At 41.1% G+C, this 11281-nt stretch overlaps 1 protein-coding gene across 2 annotated transcripts in view; it reads left to right on the top strand.

The window, feature by feature from the left end:
* Nucleotides 1-10344, top strand: part of LOC140654753 (ovocalyxin-32-like) — an 11978-nt gene extending 1634 nt beyond the window's left edge. The window contains exons 2-7 of one of the 2 annotated variants that reach the window (XM_072868459.1): nt 5729-5791; nt 6717-6891; nt 7596-7732; nt 8584-8646; nt 8740-8920; nt 9283-10344. In XM_072868459.1, the coding sequence (XP_072724560.1) occupies nt 5729-5791; nt 6717-6891; nt 7596-7732; nt 8584-8646; nt 8740-8898 (597 nt within the window). In that variant the 3' untranslated portion in view covers nt 8899-8920; nt 9283-10344. The remainder of the gene's footprint in view (nt 1-5728; nt 5792-6716; nt 6892-7595; nt 7733-8583; nt 8647-8739; nt 8921-9282) is intronic. The other variant, XM_072868460.1, reaches the window with a different exon arrangement.
* The last annotated feature ends 937 nt before the right edge of the window (nt 10345-11281 follow it).

The following is an 11281-nucleotide window of genomic DNA, read 5'->3' on the forward strand; positions in this document are numbered from 1 at the left end:
AAATCTTCCCTTTCAAGAAAGAAGTTCCAAGCCAGCCTAAAGGGCTTAGGATGTACTATTGCGGTCCTTACAACGTTGAACTTGAGCCTCAATCTTTCACATATATCCCAGTTGACAGTGGTTCCAAAATAATTTCAAGCCTGTTTGAGTTGCACACAATATTTAACAGACCAGAATAATTTCCAATTAAATTTGACAAAACACGAACTACTGCATAACGATTCAGAATTTGTGTATTACTTTGTGTAACGCAAGGCTGAAAGATAGCATTAGTCATGCTACCTGTCTGGGAATGCAAACACAATGTCCTGCTATAGATTTATCTGAGACCATACCCTTTAGGTAACTCTCTGTTCTCATCCTCATTCCCAAACATGTCATTAAACATACAGTTTAATAGGCGCTGAGCATAGACATGCTAGCATGGCATTTAATTTTTCCAATGAAATTGCTGCAGAGACCTATGACAGAAATTTACTATGGTATTTGATACTGCTCTCGAAAGGTACAAGTGCTGCTTCTGTATTTACTGGGCACTTTACTGGGTAGTGTGCATATGCATATATTTACATATACAAATGCTTGTGCCTCTTAAGCACAACAACGTGGCCTCTGGGAGCAGTGTGTGCTGCTGGAAGCACGCACTTGTCTAGTGAAGAGACATATCAGTAGTCATATCAGAAGTAAGGGGTTGGTGCAGATCCTCTTTCCAACCCCAGTGTAACTGAGTATTTGCAAAGTAGTTTTGGTTGCGGGGAGGGGAAGGGATTTTTTCCACTATCAGCCACCTGCTTTTTAATATAGGAAAGAAAAAAATTGGTTCATTATGGAGAAGTGAAATGCCTCATTATTTCCTCACAGTATTCAATGCTGTAGGAGCTCGCTGTAACCACCTTCTGCAGTTTATTTCCCCTTTTTCTTTGCACACTCTGTGAAAACGAGAGAAGAAATGGACTAGACATGCTCACTTCCTTCTTTTCTGTCCTCCACTGTAAAAAAAAATGAAAAGAATTTCCTGGAAGGAATGTGCTATATTATGTGAATGCAAGAGACAGAAATATTGGGGGTTTGGGGTTTTTTTGGTTGGTTGGTTGGGTTGTTTGGTGTGGGGTGGTTTTTTTTGTTTTTTTGTTTTTTTTAAGAAGGCTAGTTTGCTATTGGTTAGTATATTACCGGTTCCACTAAAAATAGCATAATTTTATCATGGAATTTAATCATGAGCATTGTATTTTAAAACTAACATTATTAGCTCACTAGCCAGCGAACTGTGGTAATTAGAAACAGGACCGGAGATAGTCACCAGTACGGTAACTCTGTTATATGTGAAGGATTTTTCAAGTTCAGGCAAAATGAGACTTCAGTGCTTTTGTCTCCTAGCAACAAAGAGTAGAGATATACCAAACATATAGTAATTCCTACCTTGCCATTGGCTGCACTTTTCTTTTTGTTGTCCATTCTCATTGATGTGGGTTTTTATTTTAACTTAAGTGAGAATCTTCTAGGAAACAGCAGCATGCATCTCATGGAATTGTTAACATACATTTTTGAGAAGAGAAGCATTAGCGTGTGCCAGCTGACAATCCTATAATTCAAGAGAGAAACTTTCAAAACACTGACGTAGCAGTCTCCCATACCAAGCTGCCCTGGAAATCATAACTGAGCAGTAGGTAGGTGAACCAGGAGGTGAAGTCTAAAGGTAAAGCTAGGTAATCTCTTGGCTAAACTGCAACATTTGCTTAAATTGGACTACAAAATACAATTTTACAGATGGGTATTTCTCTTCACAAGCTCATCTTGACTCAAAACAGTGTCATATCAGGACTATGGTCCTCGTATTAGAAATCACTTAAAAGATTTCTACTTATTTCCAACAGTCAGGACCCCACGCTAGGGTAAGAAAGGTCAAATCAGTGGCAGGGTAGGTAAATTGTCTAGGGAAAGCTAAATACAGAGAGGTAGAGAAAACAGCCATCTCTGCTGGCTTTTCCCTCCTGCCTGGGGGCAGCCTGAGAGTTCACCTGGCTGCTTGCGGATCAGACATCTCCAGCACCTCCAGAAGCCACAGGCCACCCGAGCTGGCTTGCAGGGACCGTGGCAGGGCTGTGAGGTGGGAATCCCCCCAGGCAAGACCCCAAAGGAGATGTCTCTCGCTCCTCTCTCAGCAGTGCCAGGTTCTCCGTGCCTAGTGATCAGGTCAGTCCTCTGATCCAGCGACTGAAAACTGGTCCCAGGGAAGAGATGCTGGTGGGGAAACGCACAGGAGAAGAGATGGAAACCTGCAGCAAGGGGTGAGAGAGGGATCACCCCTTTCCGTGCCAGTGGAAAGTTAGAGCAGTGTAAACCAATTGTGAAACTGCCTCCTTCGGGACCTGGAATGAAACTGCTCTGAAATTGCTATTCTGGCCTTTACAGTACTAAAAATCAGTCATGACAATTGCATTAATTTTTAGCCCGGAAATAAAACAATCCCGAGACCCAGATATTCAGTGGAAAAATGAATTACTCACTTGTTTTCTTCTCTTTTGGACACTTTTATCTTTGGCTGCTTTCAGCCAGCCATCATTCTGTGATGTCAAATATTCCTGAGCTCCTATTTAACTCACACTGTGTGATGGTTTACTGTGATGCATTTTGGGATGATAGTGGAAATAAAAGTCATGTTTTTCTTCAAAACGAGAAATACTTTTGTAAAAGTTAAAATTATTTCATGCCAAATGTACCTTCTGCCTCTCCCTGGTAAGATGAAAGCAGCTCTCTGGTATGCATACCCAGACCAAGTATGTATTTTAGCTGTGTAGCGCTGCTTGAAAGCTTTCCAGGTGACTAGTACTGCTATGGTGGAGTTGTTGCAAATAAAGAGAGAATATCTACTTCAAAAACCACATAAGCACAGAATTACATATTCTTTTTAAAGCGAGTATTTACCAAGTTATTAGTCATGAAGCTTTTCTATATCCTTCTATTGAGAAGAATCAGAGACTGAATAATTAGTTTATAAAAAGTTCCAATTGATTTTGTTTTCTTCATTAGTGCTCAATATCAGGCAAATGCAATGAAACTGCCGAGATATTCTGTCAGAATCTGATTACTATTCTGAAAGTTATCACAGCTATAAAAATGATTTTTTCTTTAGCAGACAGAACAGGTGACACCAGTGCAAGAACAAATAATATTAGAAAAAAAGTTTAAATGACCGAATATGCTGGACAGAAAAGATCCGGCTTAACTATAGAAGAGCTTCTGTTACAGACTTTAAGACCCTGATGTTGTAACTGGGAGTGTCAGGCTGGTCTGGCACAGTCAGGCTGCTGTACTGTGCCCCTTGAGGAAAAGGTTCAGCAGGAAACCCCCTCCACTATCATCCGTTAAATCAGAGCTAAGTTTCTCCTGCTTCAGAAGTGTGGTAGTCCAACTGACTCTATTCCATGTTCTCTCATCTGCGGTACTGATGACAAGAAAAGGAATAAGCCTAGGTCACTATGCTTAAAAAAATACCCATACTTGATTAAATGAAGAATGTTAGAAACAATAGCAATAACACCTCTTGAGTAGCTTTACAATAATCAGAAACTTCGACTTAACCGCAGCGATTATCATGAGAGATTAGACCCTTCTTTCAGTGCCACGCATTATTGATTCTTTTGTAAACCTGCACTTCACAAAGCTAGTTTTTACCATTGTGCTGTGCTAAGAGTGTCTGTTCACATCATAACCTCTGTCATTTTGAGGACAAGATTTTAGCCAATACACAAAACGGGGGCAGGAGAGAAGGGGAGAACGAGGCGGCAGAGAAGAGACTTTAAGTCTGAACCCATCCTCTCTCCATTCCTTTCACGGTGTCAGCTGGGTCCAGCTCCAGACTTGCCTCATTGTAAAGCTTCAAAAGGGGATTTCATAAAAGTAGAGCGAGCGACTAAACCAATTTGCCCTCTTATCTGCAGTGTATAACTCCGTGTATGTACTAAAGGCAGGTGCTAGCCTGATGGCCTTGCCCTGGGAATGAAACTTGGCTAACACTATGCTATTAATGGCTTCCTGGAAGAAAGTATGATTGGAACACAAAGGCCCAAGTTTAGATAAATAAAACACGTCCACATTTGCTTTGGGTTCTCATCTTCAAAATTGTGCAACCTGCCAGGATTCCCCTCCTGTTTATCAAAGAGTATTGTATTTAAAAAACAAATAAGACTAACGAATCGGTGCTGGTGCTGGAATACAATTGACTTAAATGTACACTTCAAAAGACAGCAATTTGACTTAAATGTACAATTTAAAGGGCAGCTTGCATTCTCCAGTAAAATGCATTTTCTACACACTACCTCACACATGCTGCACAAAGGAAAACCCATGTAACAATATATCCTACACCAGTAGCAAATGGAAACAAGAAGAGGTTTATAAGAAGGGAGAATGCCTCTTATTAAACCAGGTAATATATGCAAAAGCAATGAACTTTCGGACACAGAAGTGACCTGGCTTGTGTATCAGAAAGCTCGTCTAATAAATCACAGTATAGCATACAAAAAGACTTATTTTCTTTCATTTATTTCTGGCTGATTTAATCAAAGGAAAGGCTTGGAAATGTACCAAACAGTTAAATGGCACATAATGTCATTTTACAAGGAATTAGTTGAATAAATAGGAAGTTTTCCATACTATTTGTTACTCTGACTCCCCACTCAAAAATAAATATAGAAAATTTCAAAAGTGAACATACAAGTTGGTAGGAAATTATGAGACTGACTAATGAAGTAAAGAGCAGATAATGCAGATACTTTTTATTAGGCTCTGCTCTTACACTATTAAATGAGACATTGATTGTTTCAGGGAAATTAATAACTTCCATGGCCAACATTAAAAGCTAGTTTCTGCTTCAGCATGCTTAGGGCCAGGACAGGCTGTGATATCCCACACCAAAAATACAATTTGTTAATTGAACCATTTCTGTCAGCAACAGGAAAAAAATCCCAAAACAAAACAAAAAAACCCCAAATCCAAGAAAATGACATATTTCAAAGGTGAACATTTCTAAGGCTTTTCTGATGTTTTGTGCTACAAGAGGTGCTACCGGCTGCTTCCCATCAGCAAGGAGTATTCTTTTATTGTTCCTTAACCAGCGGGAGCTTGGGTAGTTGATCGGCAACTTAATGACTGGTATTTTCAGGGCAAAACAGAGCAGACAGATCAGAATCCTGCTCTGACATGCTGTGTAGTGAAATTAGTCTCTTTCCAGTCACAATAGAAAGAAAAACTAGAAAGGCTAGCATCCCAAAGATTAAATTAGCCTGTGTAATTCCTGTTCAGCTGTGAATCAGTCAGCAAGATTTGATTCATTTATACATTCAAGGGTACTCTGATAGCCTGTGCAAAAAATACCTCCTCGGAAGCTGAACACCAATTTGTAATTTTATTATTTTTAAAGTTACTCAGTATCAATCTATCCTGTGAAGGACTTTGAGCTGCATTTTTGTTCTTGCTTATCTCTGTAAGGAAAGGCCTTAAAACATCCCTTAATATAAAGGTTATTTATTGTTGTTGTTAAGACCCTTTGTGTTTGCTGCTAGGATCATCTTGGCGCATCTCATCTGACCAGTTTCCTGATGCTACAAGGCCATGAAGTAGCCATGGCACCCTCGTTTTCCCTCCTCAGCACTCATGGCAACACCTCGGCAAGTTACAATACATAAGGCTATAGTTACACTGATGGCTGAATCCTTCTCTCTTCCAGAACATTCCAGGCTCTGGTCACAAGTATTACCTGCAGTTCACTACCGAAGACTACAAAACCGGGGTGAGTTTACGGTCCACCACGTTTCTTCTGACAGTGTGCATTAAATGAACTTCAACATGTCCAAAACAGGGTACATTTAATTGCTCTCGTAAATGGACCTTCGACAACGGAAAGCCTTACCTTTATGCTTCTGCCTGCCTGTCCCGCACGGGGAATGGTTTGCTTTTAGCATCACCCGAGTATCTCATCTAATCCGTCCTCTGCCTCTGCCGGGGTCCAAGCGGTTAGAGCACCCTAGGTACCTGCTTTGCTCAGTGCCTGACGAGATTGGCTCGTTTAAGTCCCATCAGGCAACCAAGCACCTGAGTGAAACTTTGCGATGGTCCAAACTCAGGGTGACAGTATGGTCCTCATCCAGCTGTAGCTCCTGCTGTGTCCACACCAAAATGAGAATAAAGAGCTGACAGTTGTGTGTTCTGTTTAATTATAACCCCCCCTCTCCATTCATTCTGTCAGACAGTTGTCATTAGCAATTTTACTGAAAGCATCTGCTTTTCCATTACACACGCATTTTATGAAATTCAGATTATTTTCAGAATTTAGTATGAAGCATTAGATTATTTTTGTTTTAAGGCTGAAGTATCATACAATGAAATTCCCTGTTATGAATTAAAGTTATTTCTTGAGAACTCTCAAACATATTTCCAAGATGACTTAGTGCATTTCCGCTACACTTTAATTAAAAACTTCTGTTAAATCACTTTAGCCTTGTGGTTTTAACCTATTTACGTTTCTGGAAAAAAATTTATATCCATCTAAAGACTTTCTTGACCCCTGTACAGCTTCATACAAAGCGTCTCATAAAGACACGTATGCACTCCACATGTATACTTCACATGTTAATACCAAGAGCTTTTTTAAGAATGTGTTGGTGGTAAATAAAAATCTCGATTAAAGATAACAGTTTTAAATTCTCCCTTTACAGGAAAATGCCGGGAGCTGCCTTGCTACAGTGTTGTATTCGAAGACAAAGTCTTCGCCTGTTGTCAATATCAAGTGCATGCATACCAAAGACCAGAAGCAAATCCAAGAAGAGGACAACAGACTTTACCAAAAACTTAGGCACCAACCCAAACCAATAATTGGAAACAATATTCCAGGTATATTCCTCCAAATAATCAATTGTATTTCACTTTATCTCCAAGAGTCTGGGCACTTTTAAGAACACAAACAAATGTACATGTGTTTTAAAAAGCAGACACATATATTTACAGTAGCACGCTAAAAACAGAGAGCTAACTATCAAAACAATTCCACCTTGCCAGCAATTCCTGGGGAGAAAAAAAAACGGCTGCGTTTTAGCAACAACGGTAGTCAACACAACGTTGTGAAGGTGTTTGGGATTTAAGAACAAGCCTATGCAATTTTATATTCAAGTAAATGCAAAATGTCCTCAAGTAATAACAACTGCCTGAAGCCACACACCTTCCCCCGCTGCGGGTGGAAATTCACAAGGGATGACTAACAGAATTTTTCCATCCTGGAAACAGAGCGCCCCAGTCCCTCTTTTCCTCCCGGCTAGGTAAGGACCTCCATTATCGTGGATATTGGGTTTCTCGCCTCCTCGTGGGGACCCTGTGAATAGCGTCTCTTGGCAATTTCAGTTCCGTCACGCTTTCGTACTTTTACTGTGACTGCGGGTTTAGCATCGTTCTCCTCTCTGTTCAAGACTGTAACGTATCTGAGGGAAGAGTCACTTCCCAGGAGTAGGGATGCACCAGGCAAAAGTATTCTGTGGTTTATCATTCTTCTGCTGAACAGCCAGAATTAATCATTTCTATATTACTTCCTTTCTCCCTTGCAGACAGCTATGGAAATATTGAACCTGCCCTGGAGCCAGCGTGGGCTTTGGCTGTTGCTGGCAGCAGTTACATAATGTGGGAAAAGTCAACAGAGAACTTGGGTTACTTCATGGCACAAGTCAAGTCTGTGAAGCAGTGGGTAAGCGAAGTGGAAATGACACGTCTGCGTTACTGAAGCTAACAGAGTCTACCAAGCAGCAGGGAATAAAACAGCCATCAACAGCTCACCCTCTCTGTAATGGGTGTGATTCTCCCAAAATCCCAGTGGCTTCTCCATACAAGCATCTCCACCTCTGGACAACTATTTTGTCCAGGTTTTGGTGGAAAAATTTTACTCATTTGGACAAAATTTGGTATTCCTTGTTTGCATGAGTGGATCCGTTGGCTTCTGCAGGTTTCATCGGGAGATTTGAACATATGGTCCTGCCGTTCATCAGCCCCATACTAAGTCACTCCTAGTACTCTTTGCCCTCCTAGCCAAGCTCGAAGGTAGCATCAGTCTAGCACCTGACATATGCTCTCCGGGGAACGTAACACCTGCAGCATATAGAATAGGAGTTCCCAAAGCTTTGTTTCCCTCAGTCATCTGTGATCGATAAGACAGTGTTTGGTTTTTACTCCCTAGTTATTTAGAATGAGATTTCTCTGAAGGGGTGATTAATAGTCAGGTAAGATTCTGAAATTTATCTGAGGGTTAAAACTCAGTTAATTAGCATCTGAGTCAGCCTAGTTTCACGTCAGAGGACAGTCAGACTGCAGAGCCATGCTGCAGTTACTGCCTTCAAAGCTTTTATGCAGGAAGTGCTCCTAATTCCCTGTCTCTCCCCGTAAAAAACCTCTCACTCCAGCCAACGACCACAGCCACCTCAAGCCCTATCCATCTCGCTCCCTAAGCAAGCTAAATGCAGTCAAGTAAATCAAAGTAGACTCTAAACTTCAACAATATAACTTGTGTTCTTGATCATTTTTTTCTTTTTGATACATGCCCAGATAAGGAAAGACGATTTTATTGAGTTTGACTACACTGTCCTTCTCCATGAAATTCCAACGCAGGTAAGAAAGCATATGCGTATAATACCTCCTCTCATCAACAGAGGAACAGTATAAAGATCATAAAAGATGTATATTTTTCAATCTGTTCTCCAGGAAATTATTTCATGTCACATGCGCCTCACTTGGCTTCCTGGTCACCCTCTGAAAGTGAAATACTTCTGTGCTTCAGAGAATCAGGGGCTCGAAGATGGATCTGGAATGGAATCTGGATCAGCTGCTGGGATTTTATATGAAAGGGGAGCAAATTTTTAAAAAGAGATTGTCGGCTTTCTGTGTATGTATTAAATGAGAAAATCCTTGTGTTGATAGACCTGGAGTTGTGATAATTTTTCTGTACAAGTCGAACAGTGACTTGGAATGCTTTCACTAGTGTGTTTTGTTCCAAAATTACTTCCTATAATTTCTTAAACTGCAAGACTCATGTTTTACAGTTCTACCTAAAAACTTTACTACTACATATATACACAGATAAACATATCCAAGCTGATGTTATGTCACTAACTTGCTCTTACTTAGAGTAATATAGTTTGTAAACAAAGTTAATATATTTGGATAAAAATCTTGAGAAAAGTATTAATCTGTCACTAAGAAATATTTGTCTACTAATTTTTTTTTTTTTTTCATTTTTTGGGATAGATACATGCTGATTTTTAACTTACATCTCCAATAAAACAAATACCATTACAGGGGGCGAGGTTGGGTTTTCTTTCCTGGCGCTGCTGTCCAGCCCCAGCTTCCCATCTTCTCCCAGTGTCTGGCCTGTAAAAGGATGTGGACGAGCGTAGGCAGCGAAACGTCTCCCCGCAAGGCCCTGCAGAAGCCAGTAACCAGCATCTCCATGGCCCTAGTCCCGCTGGCGCACCGCTGTTCCCTGCAGTGTGAGCTGACATAACAAGAAAGTTTCTCCTCTCGTATTTGTGAAGGCAACTCAGAAAATATTGATATAAGGAAAACTTGTTTTGTTGTCTGCCCGCATCTGTCACCGGTCCAGAACACTGCAAGGCAGCGTTTGTCAGACAGAAACTGAGGATGTTGTCTTAGTCTATTTGCAGTACGACACAGCTCTTGCTGTTTCACCATGAACAAAAACAGAACTGCCAAGACAGGAAGGCTCTATACAGATGAATTTCCACATTTGGGTTCGGTGGGGGAACAGCCCGCTGCCAGAACACCCCGTCCAACAGCCCGTGCGTTAATGACTGCCATGTCTTGTACCCATCCTAAATACAACAAAGGCCTACTGCAAGAACATCTTTGTGTCCTTTCACACCAAATCCTCCACTGGGGTTTAAAGCGGACCCACTGTCCTGCCTTTGTTCTCTGAGATTGTGCCAAACTGTCTCAAGTTTGTAATTTTTTTCCCCCCTTAGCAAGATTTCTGCCAGGTTAAATTAACTCCGTATCCGTAAGTACACCTTACTTGGGAAAACAGCCTTCTGGGATGGTTACGTTCTTTATCCCTTGTGGTCCTCTGCGCTATCATTGATCTGTAATCATGATTAAGGTATTCGTAAGGTAACGATGATTAAGGTGTTTGACACGAAAGCTTTAACTGGGGGATATTTAGGCTGGGTGATCTGTTAACCCCCCAAATTCAGGCATTTTACACAAGTGTATTAGAGTCTGATATAGTTTTACTGACTGAAGCTTTTTATATCAGCACGTAATAGGCGTTACAATAAATGCAGTGAAGCAGCATTTCACATGCTCTTGGTGTTTTCTTTTGTGCTGGTAGAACATTTCTCATCATCAAAAGCATGAAATCAGAGCTTATAGTGGCAACATTTCTTAAAGAAATTGGTGACAAAAATATTTTTTAGAATTAAAACAATACAATAGCATGGATTTGGGGCTCTACTGTAGCAATGCATTTAACCACAAGTTTAGTTTCCTTACCTTGTTTTTGTCACTGCTCTCCAGACCTCGAACAGAGGATCAGGCACTTCCAAGTTGCCAGATCGGTGTAACTTTGACTCCAAATAAGCAACACAAACTTACGTCAGTTAAGAAACTGCACAACAATAACTTCTGGACAAGTAGCAAACCTGCTGAAATTCAACGGCAAAAATTCCACCAACTTGTTTAGGGCCAAGATTTCAGTCAGTGGCTCAGAAGCTAAAATCATACAGTTTTTACTCAAGCAAAATTCTTGGTTACATCAATGTAGACGTTATCCGAGTCGAGGCTCAGACGGGTTCACAGTGAATTCTTCACGCTAAAAAACCCACGTGCAGAGCATACCTGCAAGAGGTTGCACAGGCAAGAGAAGAGGAATAGTTCTCTTCCATCTTTGCTGCTAGGAAGAGTTCAATTCAGCCAGATATACTACGAGCGCTATCTAAAATTTGATTAAAGACAAAAAACCCATCACGCACAAAGAAACAAAATCCAGGGCGCCCCCAAATTAGGCTCTTGCTAGTGCTTCTGCCCTCCTGCCGCTGGCCCCCACCATCCATTAGCCTTCCCCTACCCGCAGATTTTCTGCCTCGCATTTAAGTTCAGCAGGACCCGCGGCGCCTCAGCTGTCCCCACGCTGTGCCACCCACGGCCGTGCTCTCGTCGGCTGCGTTAGGTTTGTGGAGAACCAGCACGCAGCTGGCAGAACCTATTAGCCGGGAATTCACATCATGACTGG

The sequence above is a fragment of the Ciconia boyciana genome, chromosome 7, assembly GCF_034638445.1.
Source record: "Ciconia boyciana chromosome 7, ASM3463844v1, whole genome shotgun sequence".
Lineage (NCBI taxonomy): Eukaryota > Metazoa > Chordata > Aves > Ciconiiformes > Ciconiidae > Ciconia > Ciconia boyciana.